Source organism: Drosophila teissieri, chromosome 3R (assembly GCF_016746235.2).
Source record: "Drosophila teissieri strain GT53w chromosome 3R, Prin_Dtei_1.1, whole genome shotgun sequence".
In the NCBI taxonomy this organism is placed as follows: Eukaryota; Metazoa; Arthropoda; class Insecta; order Diptera; family Drosophilidae; genus Drosophila; species Drosophila teissieri.
In genome coordinates, this window is record NC_053032.1 from 21,415,996 (window position 1) to 21,431,951 (window position 15,956).

General features: G+C 46.1%; 2 protein-coding genes across 2 annotated transcripts in view; one reads left to right on the top strand and one right to left on the bottom strand.

The window, feature by feature from the left end:
- Window positions 1-15,956, top strand: part of LOC122619290 — a 37,578-nt gene that overhangs the window by 17,170 nt on the left and 4,452 nt on the right. The window contains exons 3-8 of the mRNA XM_043796129.1: window positions 1,347-1,445; window positions 1,701-1,836; window positions 1,924-2,060; window positions 2,820-3,051; window positions 3,389-3,584; window positions 14,017-14,411. Coding sequence (XP_043652064.1) covers window positions 1,347-1,445; window positions 1,701-1,836; window positions 1,924-2,060; window positions 2,820-3,051; window positions 3,389-3,584; window positions 14,017-14,411 — 1,195 coding nt within the window. The remainder of the gene's footprint in view (window positions 1-1,346; window positions 1,446-1,700; window positions 1,837-1,923; window positions 2,061-2,819; window positions 3,052-3,388; window positions 3,585-14,016; window positions 14,412-15,956) is intronic.
- LOC122619291 (keratin, type II cytoskeletal 1) lies at window positions 7,850-8,736 on the bottom strand. Its single transcript, XM_043796130.1, has 2 exons — window positions 8,722-8,736; window positions 7,850-8,659 (listed from the first exon to the last, which is right to left on the bottom strand). The coding sequence occupies exons 1-2, from the start codon at window positions 8,734-8,736 to the stop codon at window positions 7,850-7,852; spliced, it is 825 nt and encodes a 274-aa protein (XP_043652065.1).

Genomic DNA, 15,956 nt, shown 5'->3' on the forward strand with positions numbered 1-15,956 from the left:
GCTGCTGTTTGTTTGCCCTCTCATTATGACCCCGTGTGGCTGAGTGGTTGTGTGGCCACTACTATTGATTGACCCGCACAGCGCTAAACACACACAAACACACACCAGCACACATACTCTGACGCTGGCTTGAGTAATGGCAACATTTGCGGCACAAATTACGCATACGCCTCGCCTGCCGCGGACACATTCAATAAGCACATTAATATTATTAAGTTGCGTGCAATCAGTGCAGTTTGTGCCACGCGTGTCAATCGGGCCATCGCCAGACGTCTGGAGCAGGACACACGTGGAGTCACCTGATCTGTGACCAATTTTGAATAAATTAATTGCTTATTTACACAATATTTCCACTATTCCGTTGACTAAACAATAGTTAACTAAAATACACGTTACTCGTAGAATACGGCACTACTTTACATGCAAATGCAGCGTATTTCAGGAGCCATTGGACATCACCAGTTATTAGGCACAAAGTACTGCTGCCACAAGAAAAATAAATTACTTTTCAACTTTAATCCGCCGCCGAAATACCCCGCTGAAATGTGATTAAAGTAAGCACATAAATGCGGGCGTTAAAAATATGCATAATAAATAAATGCTGGGCGTAATTAAAAATGGTCGACAAGAGCCGCATATCCGGCCAGAAAAGCGTTGTCAGCTCGGCTAGTTTTAAGTTGGATGTGGAAAACTTGCGCATGAAAATTAATTTCCATTTTCATTATTCATATTTGTCGTTGTCGTAAGCTCCACGTCCCGCGTCCCACGCCCCACACAGAAAATAAAAAAAAATACAAACAGGAAACAACTTTTTGTGTCCCAGTGCAAGTTTCGCTGGTAGATTTTGTTTTTAATTGCATGGGGAGAGAAGCGCCAACACCCCACCCACTTATTCTGTGGAATGCCAGTGCCAGTGCCAGTGCCATTGCCATTCCGATAAAAACGTTTTATTATTTACAGTTTACAGTTTAACGCGCTAACAACAGCTCGCCGTCGAAATTATTCAGTTAGCGCAACTTGTTGCCAAGTTAACCAAGTTAAAATGCTCTGCAGCTGGCAGGGAATTAAGGCGTTTTTTTTGCTTTTGGTCAGATTACGCAACGTTTGGAATTGCGCAACACCATTTAAGCCATATATTAATGTCCCGCTGCAGCACTCAGTGAACCTTGGGCCGAGGACAGCCCTCAGAGCCGACGCATTCAATCACTGTCAGAAGCAGCAATCGCCGTATGAATCGAGTGAATCGGAAACCGAATCTGATTGGGAGGTTGTTGCGATGGAGGGGGGCTGTGGGGCAATCATGGCATGTTTTCTTTAAATATTGGTAAATGTTCTTTGTTTTGCAGGTGACATGGCTGAAGGTTGACAAGGGCAAGTTCTTTGAATTTATAAACGGGCGAAATCCGCCGTTTCGTAACTCAACCATCGAGGGAGCCGAAATCGACGTAAGTACCCAGTGAATGATGCGAGTATCCTGGCCAACTATTTATTCAATCATCATTACCGCTGTCACTCCGCTGTGACTTGGTAATCGTTTTGTGGATTTGACATGGGAAAATAAGTCAGTAAATTGCAGCTAATTGGTAGGCACTTGTCGTACATGCAAGTTGTCTTTCTAATCAATTGATTTGCTAATGAGATTTGTGTGTCACTGCATTTTTCTAATTTGTCCTTCTTTCACTCCTCCCTACAATTAACAGTGGGACAATTCCAACGAGCAGCAGGTGACACTGAAGAATGTCCAGTTCGATCTATCCGGCCAGTTCTACTGCGAGGTCTCCACGGACACCCCCATCTTCACCAAGGCCAGCGCCGATGAGCTGATGAGCGTGTTCTGTGCGTAACCATTTGCCCTGCTCCTTCATCCCCCCACCACTAGCTCCACTAATTATGGTATACCATTGCCCATTCTTGTACTTGCAGTGCCCCAGACGGGTCCGCCCACCATTAAGTTTCGCAAGCGTACGCCCTTCGCGGTGGGCGAGAAACTTTTCGCACTGTGCAACACCACCCGCGGTCGCCCTGCGCCGCACATCACGTGGCTAATCAATGGGAAGAAGGTGCGTATGCGTGATATTCGAAACAGACTGTCGATTGCGCAATTCAATTGTTTGAATGTTTGTTTGTAATCGGCGTAATCGGAGTCCAATTGCAGTGGATTATTTACGGCGGGGTATCTATGTGCGAAAAGTGCTACCGGGCATCGTTGGGTTAATCAGTGGGAAACGACTGCCAGGGGATGTGGATGTGAATGTGGCATGGATGTGGCATGAATGTGCCATGCAGTGCATTAAGATTAACATCAGTTTAAGCCATTTTATAATTATGGCCTACATGGGCCAGCTTTCCTGGCCAGCTTTCGTTTTAATTGCACATGCCCGTGGGCCAGCTGCTGTCGGTGGTCGGCGAGAGGAAATGAAATTTATATAAATTCATTATGACTGCCCGGGCCAACGGGCAACTCTAAAATGAAATTTATTCATAAACGCGCGCCGCTGGCAGTGGAAATGGCAACAACTGCAGCACTGTGTGGCAAGCAGATGAGCAGATGAGCAGCTGAGCAGATGTGGGACTGGCCCTGCGGGGCCTGATCCATATTTAATTTAAGCCGGACGCTCGTGTCCAGATGTGGCACTGGAATGGGCAATGGGCAATGGGCGATGGGCAATGGGATTTGACATTCAAGTGACTGCTGTGTGCGCAGCCCATTGTAATTGCCATTGTTATTGCTGTGCTGGTCGCGTCATGTGCCGTCCATCCAAGCAATTCACCCACTGACTGACTCATCGCCCTGGCCGGGCTCCTTTGTGTATCGACAGGTGGAGGACAGGTACGTGCGCACCCACCACGTGTTCTCCTTCAATGGGAAGCATCAGCATCAGCGCCGCACGCAGCAGCAGCAGCAGACGCAGCTGAGTCAGCAGCAGCTGCAGCAGCAGTATTTCCAGCAGCAGTACTTCAACCAGTACCAGCAGCAGTACCACATCCCCGTTGGCCAATTCATGGACCGCTACGACAAAAGCCTACGATGGCCAGCTGGGGCACGAGCGGGTGAGTAGCCACTGTCCACGTAGAAGGGAGACTGCGAGAAAATGGTCTAGATTCCGCACAACAAAGTATTAAGACAAATAGTATCAAGTCAAGCATTAGCTCGGCATCAATTGCAAGGAGTGTCAAACACTCGTATTAAAAGTAAATATTACAAATAGTTAGATAACGTAATCAGGCCCATTTCTCTCTGTGTATCCACAATAAGCTGTGAATCACCACTGGCTAATGCGGCATTTCTGTGCCGTTTGAGCGCCAAACGAGGCTCTGCAGCGCTTACGTTAATTAGTTTGATTGCTGACCAGTGCTCCTTTTGCCAATCTATTCCTCGGCATTGCAGATGAGTTCCCGCACTTTTTGTCGCACCACCATGAGGGGCACGGTCACCACGGCAGCCTCTACAACAATCCGTTTGGGTCACTGGCCAACTACCATGACGTGGGCGAGTTCCACGAGGTGCATCAGCGCAACTACGACGCCAACAAGAAGAACATGGAGCTGAAGAAGCAGCAGCAGATGGAGATGAAGAAGCACAGGTGAGTGAGCGGGAATGCAAGGACATTAATCACGTCGATCTCGACCGTTTCGTTGCCTGGATGGACCCTGAACTGTATTTATGGGCTATAGAAATTAAAAAGCTGAAACTTTCAGAAACCAGCTTAGATGCTTGCCAACCAAAGGGCATATACCGGGGCATGGAAAGTTTTCGCACCGCCAGCGCCGTAAACTTTTCATATTCTTATCAATTTCCCAGGCCAGGTTGCGTGTGTGGCGTGTTTATTAAAGTTTCCTTATCTATGGTCTAAAAGGATTTTGCCCCGGCTAAAGCCAACGGCTGTTGCCACATTGTTACAGTTTGTTGCCTTTGCCCGGCGTCCTTTGCGTCTTGTGCCTTTTGTTGTATGTGCGAGTATAACGCATAAATAAATTTTGTGTGGCTCCTTGTGGTTGGAACGCCGTGGAACACTTGGCTGGGTTTTCGAAATCTTTACGTGGCGCGATTGGATGTGAAACGTAAATGAATGCAATAAATTATTTACGTTCACCTGTGATATTAAAAATCAAGCGAAGAAACTTTTCCAATATAACAACTTTTGGCCCCCCAACTTTTGGTGGAGTGCTGGAGTGTAAGGACGTGGCAGTATACTCTGTATATGATCCGGCTGGGTTGTGGCAGTGGTTGAGCAGTAGGAGCAGTGGGAGCAGTAGGACTGGCCAAGGGCGGATTGGGGTGGGCGTTGGCGAGGTGTCAGCTTAATGAAAGCCACGACTCGCTTGGTGCTTCCACGAAGTAGCGGTTCTTTGATGTTGGCATTGCACATACGCCAGGCGCCACGTCTTGGGGGGTCATAGATTGGTGGTTGGTCGGAGGTGAGGGGTCGAAAGACTGGGACTGGGGTTAAAGCCACTTGAAATAGAAATGGTCCTGCGAACAAGTTGAATGCAGAGCACTCAAGAGCCATATTCATGGCTTGGCAGCCTGGCAGCTATTGTACCAGCAACCTTTGCACCTGAGCGCTCAACCCAACCCATCCGATTCCATTGACCCAGTGAGTTGACAGATTATGGACGGGATAAAAAGGGAAAAAATTGGACCAGCTCAAATGTCACGGCCCTTGGTAATTGGCAAATGAATTTGCCATTTAAAGGCGGTTACTTGCCGCTTGGCTATGCGCATTAGCATAAGCCAAAAAGTTTCGAATTCAGCCTCCGTAGAATCCAGAGTTTATGGCCGTTAAAAGTTAGCGACGCGCATGTGTGTGCGAAATAAACCCACTTGGTTAATTTGCCATAAAGTAAAAACCATAATTTACACTCGTGCCATTTCCTCGCCGGGTAATCAGCGAATGCTAATTGCATTTGCCGCGGGAAAGAAACCAAACCGAATGCACGAGCAGTGCGGAAAACTATTTTATAAATAATTTCCCACAACTCAGAGTGCTGCTGCTGTAAGTAGATGTGGCAGGCAGTCCTGGCAACAGAGGGTGCAAGGCTGTGATGAAGGGTCTGGGGCGGAACTAATTTCGCTGAGAGCCCAATGGCAATATGAAATAATTTATATTCAAAGCTCACGAGGCTCCAACGCTTAACATACGCTGAGGTAGTGGCAGGCAAAGAAGAGATTGGATTCCTTTGGGGTAAAGTCAGACTAGAAGTACTGCTACTAACAACGTAGCAAGGATTTATATAATCACTGTAACAAATAGCCATTTCTAAATGCTAGGGATCAGATAAATGTGCAGTTGTTCATATCAGGAATGCATTTTGTAGTGTGAGGATGCATGATGTTTAGTCGACATTTTCGAATACTCATTTTGCTCTATAGCAGGACGATAAACTCGTAATTTACATCAAATTGTAAGCGATATTTTTTCACCTGCACAACTGGGTTTAACTATCCCTAAAAGACCACCTGCAGACACCTGTAGATGGCTTCAGTTATGGGCTTACGGTGGCGTGATTTCAGCACCCCCCTCAACCGTAACGAAAACTGTGAAGCCCTTTTGCCATAAAACCATGTGATAAGCGTTGCATATTTATGCAGCCGCCTGGCGTAAACTAGTGGAAAGTGGAAATTTGCAACACGGGCTGGAAGCGGTGGCGGTGTGGGGGGGAAAGCGGAAAAGTGCACATGCAACAGCAGCGAAAACAAAGGCAGGACAAGGCCGAGCGGTGCAACAATAACCAGTAACAGGCAGCGTTTATGTGCATGCCAATGTGCATAAATTCCTTGGGTTCGCTACGTTCACGTTCACGCTCATGTTTGTGTTTGTGTTTCAGTTTGAGTTTTGAGTTTGTGTGCGTTGCTTGGCTGGCCAGGCGTGGAATATAAACTGCGCTGTTTATTAAGTTTGTGCAGCATGGGCGGCATGTGTGGGTGTGGCGAAAATATTCATGTTATTTTATGCAAATGCAATGCTAATGTCACCGCCCACCGCCCACAGCCCACGGCCCACTGCCCTCTGAGCCCAGTGACCTTGCACGATATACATATGCGTCTCATAAAACATTGGGTTGGGGTCACTTGAATGCGTGACATCAGCCATGCAAAGTAATTAACCGCTTAACGTGATTACCGACCATTTTGCCGACAATCAGACAGACAGACAGACAGACGGATAGAAAAGTGGCACTCGAAAGCCGGAACATCAAAAGGCTTTCATATTGCCGTAGTAGTAGTACTGTAGGAGTATATCATGCATTGTTTGCCTTTCACGGCTTTGTTGCCGTCTATTTTCTGTGGAGCACGGCTTGAAGACCCTTTAAGATTGCAACATGAAAAGAACAGAACTGAATGGCAGGCAACGAGCAGACGTTGCACGGTTGAAAGGGCCATAACACGTAGCTCTGAATGAACACTTGTCGGGGGAAATGGGCAACAAAGCCGGGAATCCTTCAGCACAACGAACACAATGCACTCTTATTCGCAAGCAGAAAAATTCTAAAACAATACATATCCCCCGTAGAATATATTCCCTTTAAAATATCTTATATAAACATTACTGTTAATTAATTAATATAGGTTAAAAAAACTTTCACTGAATTTATCTTAACATCCTGAAGGATATTACTTTCCCTACCTTCCGAACAGATATTACCCCTCTCAAGGGTAAGTAGTGCAGTGTTCATGGGAAAGATGGTTCAGCATGGGGCAGCAAGGACATGGCAACAGGAATGGGAATCGTGGGCTTTATGCAGTCAAAAAGTAGTTTACACGTTGTTGCACAATTTATGTTTGTGCAACACGTAAGGCCTTTTGTGGAAGGCCCACGCCAGCCGAGAACTAAATGTTGGGCAGGTCTGAAGGTCCTTGTCTGCGTCTGGCTTCAACCTGGCTTTTATTCCGGCAGCTTGCTTGCCCCTTGCCAACTTCCTTTGTGCCACAAACCAGAAGCGCCCGAAAACACAGCACACACGATACATCCGAATGGCAATCCAAAATGCCAACAAGCGGCAGCTTAAATCGGCCACGGGAAACACCTCTTTAATAAGAGCTTCATGGCCGCTTTTTTTCGGGTTTCGCGTTTTCCATTGGGGAAATCACTTGGGGTCACTTGGCTGCAAATGGAATTGGCATTTAAACTGCATTTTTAAATTATTTCGAGGTATGTCGTTGACGGGACTTCGGTTGCAGGGAAGCACTGGGTGGAAACAGAAAACAAAGCACTTTCTGGTTTCGAAGTTTTGTGGTTCCCTTTCGCTTGCTAGCTGAAATTTCATGACGGTCAACAAAGGAGCGCTCGCTTCTAAATGCAGCTAGTAATTTTCATTTAATTCTCAGTGTGGGTTTCTTTGGCAGCACAGTGGCAACAACAGTGGCAGGACCAAATTGCCACCGACTTGACCCTCAAAAGGGCGCCCATTAAATGTCGCGACTGGTTGGGGTCGTGAAGCGCCAGAAATTGGCTCTGTGCGGCGGTAATTAGCTCAGACCAGTTGGCCCTGATCGCGTGTATGTTGGTAGTCCTTTAGGGCGGGTCAACGGTGGTCGTCGGTGGTCGTCGGTGACGTGCCATAAACCGCCGGCAACGAATCCGGGGTCAGAGGGCATGCACTTAAATTTACGGCCCCTTTTAAACCCAAGCCGTCCAATGCCAATGCGCTTTTAGTTTTAATTGCAGCCCAGGCGCTGACCGATAGTGGCTACAAGACGCTGAAATGACTTCCTGCATTAATCTCGACAGCAACAACACCCGCATATCGGGCATACATTAAGTTAAGTTTATATATATTATACGGTAGCACTTAGAGGAGAATGTGTTCGCTAATTCGTAACTAAGAATGTGGACTGGCGGACTTCCTACTTGACCTTGTTCACAGGCAGGTACGTGGCACTGGGCGCTGCGGCTGGTGGTGGAATATATCCTGCCGAAGGAACCTCCAGTTCGGCGCTTACACTTCCGCTGGAAGCCCGACGCTCATCAATCAGCTGCACCTGCTGCAGCTGCTGCTGCTGTTGCTGCTGCTGCACTTTGGTGGCAAAGTCCAGGACGGGTGCCACGCCCCCGTTGTGGGAGGTGGAGGAACCACCCAGCCGCTCGTACTCCTGCTGAATGGTGCGCTGGGCATTGATGGCATCCTCCTGGGTGCGATACTTGACGAAATGCACCTCCGGCTTGCTGGCGGTCACCTGGTTCAGGTTCTGCAGCTGGTTGGCCAGGCTGGACAGATCACCCTGCTTGGTCAGCACATAGATGGCGGTCTGCTGCTCGGCAGCCTGCTTGGCCAGGGCCACGGCGGCGTTCTCCAGGCCCTTGTTCTCGGGGGCTCGGATGAAAACCACACGGAGGTTCTTCTTCAGCGAAGTGGCCAGATCACTGACACTCTTGTTGTCCTCGAAATCGGCCTCGGGTGCGGAGTAGGTGTAGAACTCCTTGTTGAACTCGGTGTTTACGGGAGCGTAGTTGGTGGAATAAGATCCCCCAGACAGGGAACCACCTGAAATGGAGCCACCCGAGATCGAGCCTCCAGAGATGGAACCTCCAGATAGAGAGCCTCCAGAGATGGAACCTCCAGACAAAGAGCCGCCAGCGATGGATCCTGATCCAATGCCAGCTCCATAGTTGTAGCCACCCACATCAGCGTGAGCCACAGCCAAGACAGCCAAAATCTAACAAAGTTGAGCTCAAGTTAATCCAACTATTCCAAACTAATAATACCATTTAAACTTACAATAAATCCACGCATATTGATAGCTCCGCTCCAAGCCAATATTCGATCGAATCTGTTAACGTGTTGGGCACGCCGGGAGGTGTAAACTGTTAATGCTGCAGCCCATCTGGCCGAGGGGCGTTTTTATAGCCCGGCCCCAATCAGGGCCAATATTACGAGTAGATGCAGATTTCCGCGATGAGACAGCGGGTGTAGCCCATGCCATTGATGCTAATCCGCCACAAATACCAATACCAATACCCGTTGCAGGTGACGCAAAGCGCTCAAAACTGTATCCGCCAGCATTTGTATTTGTTTGCATAAATTCGAAACCGAAACCGAAACGGTTTGCCAATTTCGTTGGCAATGAAATGCAAAAACAAACCACGACGGATCTGGATGTTGAATGTTGGTAGGCCAAACCAGAAATTATGGCCACTTAAGTGGAGCAATGCCAGGCGATTTGCATAGCTGGTCGTATTTAATTAATTGCAGTACAGCCAAAAAGCTGGCGAAAAAAAGGAAGGAAGAAAGCGAAATAAATCAATTACTGTGTCCGCAGTATTCTGCGAATGATTGGTCAAATTCAATATTAATTAATTCAGTCAATATACACATCTTTCCGGCAATTGCAAATTGGTCGACCGTGGCAGTGGACACTGGCTACATGGATCACAAATCAATCGCTAATCGAGCAGCGACTCTCTGCCGACTGTCCACCGTATCTAGTTTATGGTTTATAATTTCGATTTCGTAAATACTCTGGCCAGCAACAAAAAACAAAAGGCACGCATACACAAAAAAAAACCTATTTATGCAAATTAACCTCATATCGCTTGTGGCATCTTTCTGTGGTTTAGGGTTTTATTTTATTGTGTTTTGCTGTGCCTTGCTGTGCTTTTCATTTACATATTATTGGGCATTTACGATAGCATTCATTGTGGAATTCGATATGCTTGATTCATTCATTGATTGCCCAATTGAACTTAAGGTCAATGCCGTTCGCTGCATACTTTTAGGGCTGCCATCAGTGGCTGTCAAACTGTTACGTCGGTAATGAACTTAGCCCCGATATCTGTTGGCCCTGTGGAAAGCGCTTTCCATCGAAATGCAATCAGGCTAATTACGGAAATATGCATTTTTCAAGCCAAACATGAACATGCAACTTCGTGATTGACGATAAATGCCCAATTAAGCCAATTACCAGCGGTTGGTAGCCGGCAGTCGCGTGCAACATGTGTGGCAGCCACAGGCTACCAACTGCTTTCGTAATAATTTGATTTAAACTAAATTTATCAAATTGTTTTTCCTAATTAAGTGGGTTAAATGATGAGCGATCTGTCTGTCGCTCCCTTAATGAACAATTTTCCGTTTGATTTGACCTCCAATTAGTTGGCCAGCGGAGGTGGTAATATTTGTTTTGCATCAGGACACGCATGCAATTAATATAAATACTACCAGGGGCATTTAATGAAGTTTTCGCATTTGCATTCCAATGCCAAACAACTCGTGCCGTGCCCCGTCGTTCTCTCTGGCATTTGGCCCTGTTTTGTGGCGCTGAAAGAAAGGAATCCCCGGATCCGGCGGAATGGAATGGAATGGGCCTGCTGCCACTTTATAGTGCATAAATTATTCAATGAACCGCATGCCAGGACGAGTCGGCGGCGACAAAAGAAGCTCTGCTGTCAGTTATAATTTCACACGCGTAACAGTTGCCGTTGTCAGTTGGGCTGGTGGTGGTACGAAGGTAGCTAACGCTGCCAGTGGAGTTTCCTGTCGACCTACACTGCTCAAAATGATTCCAATTTGGCCAAAGAGCAGGCAGCGGCTTATGGGAGAAAGCCGTAACTTATTAAGCTATTTATTTCAACTAATGATGTGAATCAAAGTTGTGGTTGTCTAGTTTATGGTTTTAAATATTTTATTTGCGGGATTTTTTCTGTCAGTGTGCTGTCGCTGGCTAACCCAGTTTTAAACTTGTTTTTTTCCAGCGCTCTTTTGTGCGCGCGCGCATTTGAGCCGCAAGTTAGACCCTGGTTAGGTCGACATCGACTTGGCATCGCTGCCGATGACGAAACACTTTACACCCATGAATAGTTAATACAAATTAGCTGCCCCTGGGCAATTACTTGGCAACAAAATTTGCATGCGTTGCGCGGTGTAATTTTCGGCATTCGAAGAGGAGGAGGAGGTACTAACTCCCGCGCCAGAATTTGATTTCGGCCAAAAGTTTCGTTGGTAATCTGTTTGGTTTCTTTGCCAGTTGCTAGTTGCCAGTTGCCGTTGTAGTTGTAGTTGTTTGCCTGTTGTGTTGCCAAGTTGCGGCTCACCGAAGTTCCGGTTTCCGATCTCAAGACCTCTTTTTGTGCATGGCGGCATAAGAAATTCATGGTTTTGCTCGTAGCCCTTACGCCCACTTAAGTTGCTTTGCTTGTTCCAGCTAAGTGGGTTGATGGTGGGTCGAATGCTCTTGTGTCGATTGGAAATCTTGTTGCTCCGGACCCTTCAGTGCTGTCGCTTATTCAGTGGGTGGGTTTTGGCGAGAAGGAAGCTAAAAGTTTCATACAATAACAAAATAAAGTTAATGAAAAGGAATTGTAACATCGATCGGAGTATCTAATCCCTATCCTTTGGCACGTCAAAATTTGTGGGATTATATGTTTTACAACTGGTATCATCGTCTGCCGTCAAAAACTTTCTAATAAATAAGAACATTTTGAAGAATAATAGCTTTTCATATCTGTAGCGCTTATAGGCTGTCAGCTTTCTCCATGAACTATTCACCACCAACAAAGTTTGAACTATTTAGATTATTTTATCGAGAAGTTTCGAACTCGGCAGCACTACTTCCGATACTTTTCTGGACTGCCGTGTCTATCATAAATTGCTAATAGGTTCTGTTGCGCCGGCATGGAAGCCCTCGCTTCGTTTGGCTGCGTTTGTAAACGGTATTAGACTGCGGTTTTTGTGGCCCAGAGACACATAAATATTGCACTGCAGGGAGCAGAACGAAACTACATGACTTATCAATTAATTAGGCGCATTTCTCAAATTATCGCCTTGGGCCGGGCCAAAAAACCCAGAAGGCCCCTTGGCATGTCAGCTGCGAGTTAAGATATTCCGCAGTTTCTTGCCAAGGCTAAAGCGGAATTTAAAGTGTCATGCCAGACAGCAGTTTCATAACTTTTATACATACACACACACTATTTAAGGACGAAGGACGAGAAGGAGCACAGGGACGAGGAGGGAACACCGGGTCCCGCATTTCCGTCTGATTTGAATTGCTCGGCAAGTTTGTTATGTTTTGAACTTGAGCTTCCTGCCACGGCTGCTGAAGCTGTTGTCCTAGCTGCTTTGCCCTGAAAATGCCAGCTCCTCGCCCTGTTTGCACTACCGGTGGCAGCGTTTCCTGCGAAAAGTGCGCTGCATAAGGAATTTTATTAAGACAACTGCAGCAGGGGAAGTAGATGTGCAAGTAGCTTCGCAGTAACAACAGCTCCGTTGATGATGCCCTAGATGCAGCTACCAGCTGTCATCATCTCTGGAGCTAGTATTGAAGCTGGAGCTGGAGATGGCCCTGGAGCTGGAGCTGTAGCTGTAGCTGTCGAAGGCTTATGGAAGGATGTTGTGCATTTGTTCTGGGTTTTGGCCCGCATTTTTGTTTGCTCTGCTGGCTTAACTGGCTTACTACCGAAGCTGTTGGCTGTCGGTTTCTGCCACACTGCTACTCGATATTGGTTGAGTTCTCCATGAACACTTCTCCAGACCAAACCAATTGTTTGACCTTTGTGCGTGCTACGGCTTGCCAAGCATACCCAAAATGGAATTAAATCGAACAAAAAATGTATACATATTGGCAAAGAAACCAATATTTGGTATTCACGTGCAGAATGTTTTGTTCTGACCATTTCATTAGACCCAAAGTGCTAGCAACTTTAATAGATGCAAATCAAATCAAATTTCACTGTACAGCCATAATGAAAATTACTTTTCGGATTTGAGTTTCCATTGTGGGGAATTTTAAGCGTATACAGATGTCGTCGTGTGCCGTCACAATTTGCATGACACTTTTGCCCATTTTCCTTCCCAGCTGCCAAGTGCTCCAGTTGCACAGAGGAAGTCTGGATGTTGTGGAACATATATACATACGAGTATATATACATACACATCGGAAAAGATTGAAAGAGGAGCAAACACTCCATGGAAAGGCAACTTTTTGCTGACACCTTGCTTTATCAGGGCGAGTGCCTGCGGCATTCGTATCCTTGCTCTCAGACTTGGACTGTGACTTTGGCAGCCAGTGCACTTTAAGCCGAATATTATTTAAATATAATTGTGCTAAAATTCTATGGCATTTACTTTGCAATTTGCATAAGCAGGAAAGTCGGCAGCAAGGACAAGAGATATGCAAATGGTATAATTGTTTAAATGTGACGAAAGTGAACGCTTTTCACTCCAATTTAAGGGCGATTTTGTCATTCGAATTTCGATATTTCCTACATATGTAAATGGTGGCCATAAACTAGCACAGCTGACAATTGGCAAGACAGCATTAAGCTTTATGGCCTCGACATTATTTTCTCAAGAATGCCTGTGTGTGTTTGAGTACAAGTCTGTATCCTGGCAATACCAAAGGTAATTTCGCTGTCATTTTGAATTTGTAATAAAGCAACATGTCGCCGTGCACGAGCAAACGAACAACCCCAGAGTAATTACAGGGGAAGGGATCTGGGAGCCCAGAAGCCACACAACCGCTTATCCGCAGATCCGGCTTCATTTGTATGCCGTTCAGGCTTCTTATCAAATATGAAGCAAAGTCGTAAAAGCTAATTAGACTCACAATGTGCGATACGGCTGAATAATGCAAACTAATCTGGCCGAAATGCAGGCGAACCATTAGAAAGCCTTGCCAACCAACCAACCAATCAGCAGAAAGGCAAAAATACTCGTACTCAGATGCCTAATAATCTCTGACATGGTGTTTTCTGTCTCGCAAACCGAATGAGCCTCTTTTGCAATCCAGGGGGCCATTCAGACTTGTGAAGTTTGTTGTACGGCTATCAATTACTCAGGGGTCTTGGCGAAAATGAAGACAGCTATATGGGCTGTATGGGTTGTATTCAAGAGGCATTGTATGGGAATCAGATGTGCGTGCCCGGCATGTGAAAGCTCCACTCACTTGCCCGGACTCTTATTTTGCTTTTCACGTTTGCACACATCAATCATAAAATGCAAATATTTACGATTTTATTTGTGTGCAAATTGCCAGGCACAGGCACAGGCACATTAAACCCACACTTTCACTTTATGTTGCAGGAACAGCAACCGCAAGTATCGGCGCCACATAAACGAGAACGCCCTGGGCATCATCCGCAGCACCCTCAACAGCGGTGGCTTCGGTCCCCAGGCTCCCAACATGAACAAGGAGCTGGGCATCCCCTCCAACGCCGGACCCATGAACCAGCTGGCCGCCGGCTACCAGCGACCGCTCTCGCATCCCGGCGGTGGCAGCGGAGTGGCGGCGGCAGCGGCCGCCGTTACCGCCGCCCAGCAGGAGAAGGGCATGTTCAGCATCAGCCAGCTGAACATCGAGCTCACCGAGGAGCATGTGGGCAGCAACAGTCGCATGGAGATCACCTGCCTGTCCACGATCCCGGCGACCGTGGGCCAGGGTGAGCAGTACGCGGACTACAAGACTTACTCGGTGAAAGGTGAGTGGGACAGGTCTTGGTGGCTAAACTAGTTACATTTTTTAGTTTAATAAAATAGAATATTGACCTTAATTTGCATATTATTATATATCTATTTATTTTCTGACCTATACCTATAAAAAATAAAATAAATTCTTTTATTACATGTTTACCAACAAGAGATAGCTCTTGCCTTTATTAAACTTCATTTTTCCCCCTGATCACGGTGCGTATGCGTGATTTGAATAAAGCGCCAGCCAGACTACATTGTGTTCCTGTTTTGCTGCGCATACATATATATTTACTTTATTTATTTTATATTCTGTAATGCTACACCAGGCAAATATTTGTTTCGAAACACACTCGCCTGAAATTACGAGCAGTGAGCTCATCAAAAGTGTCCTCGGCGCCACGAAATTATGAAATGATGGAATCACTGATGAATTTTCACAAAATAAATTTGTATGATAATATGCTGAGGCATTGTTATTTGCCCAACTGTCTGGGAGCCAAATCCAACGAGGAATTTTAAACAAAAGCCAATGCTTTGCCTTTGTCTCAACGGGCAGATTAGGTATTTCGTTCTTGAATTTCCTCGTTTGTCTAACTGGTGTCGCCCATAAAAAGGGGGGCGTCATACGAGTATGTTTTGCCGCTTTGTCTACGTTTAATTTCCATTTACTCCGCCTCTTTGGTAACTGAACAGCAGGCCAAACAAAGGTTAATTTATATATTTGTGCCGGCTTTGTTTGCCTACGAGCCGGTTGTTAACACTAACGTCCCAGCCAAGTCATTGTGCCTTAAGTTGTAAATTGTCCCGAATTGTACCAAATAATTTACACATTACCAGGCCCATGACTCACGATGCTCGTTGGTCGTTGGTCGTTCTCCCTTCTGTGAACCTTGTGCTCCTGGCCGGCGGCAGCTTCGTAGTCTCTCGTAGTCTTTCGACCTCTTTGCCGGCCGAGTGGCTGCCAACTGTCACTTGTACCAAGGGGCGTATGCGTGTTATTTATGTTGCGTGAAGTGCGTCATTTGTTTGGGCCACTGCCACTTCGTCGTAGCCAAGAATGCTTCACTCTGTAATTGTTTCTTATGCCGCCCTAAGGGGCTGCCATCAGTTCGCTTATGCGAAAAGTTTTTAGCGCTCAAGACTTCAGTTCTTCAGTTTTGTTTTTTTTTTGCTGTTTGGCCCGATCAACATGGCGACCTTTTCTGCGGTTTCGTGCCTCGATTTCGGCGGTAAACCATTTCGGCCAGATAACTTGCGGGACTTATCACTGCTCTGAATTATTCATTTTTGCGGGCACAAACTTTGGTTTCCAAATTGATTTTTCGCTTTATCTGTGACCTCTCATATTGTCAGGGTTATTTATTTGCGTGACACTTTGTTTGCTTAATTGTTTTGTATATATTATATATAAATAAGAGCTAATTATGTGGCTAAAATGATTTTTTTTATAATTTATGAACCTTACCTTACCTTAACCTTGATTAAAATAATTGTACTTCGGTACGCGAAAATACTTGGTAATTGAAAGATAATTGGACTCCGTTTTGTTTTTC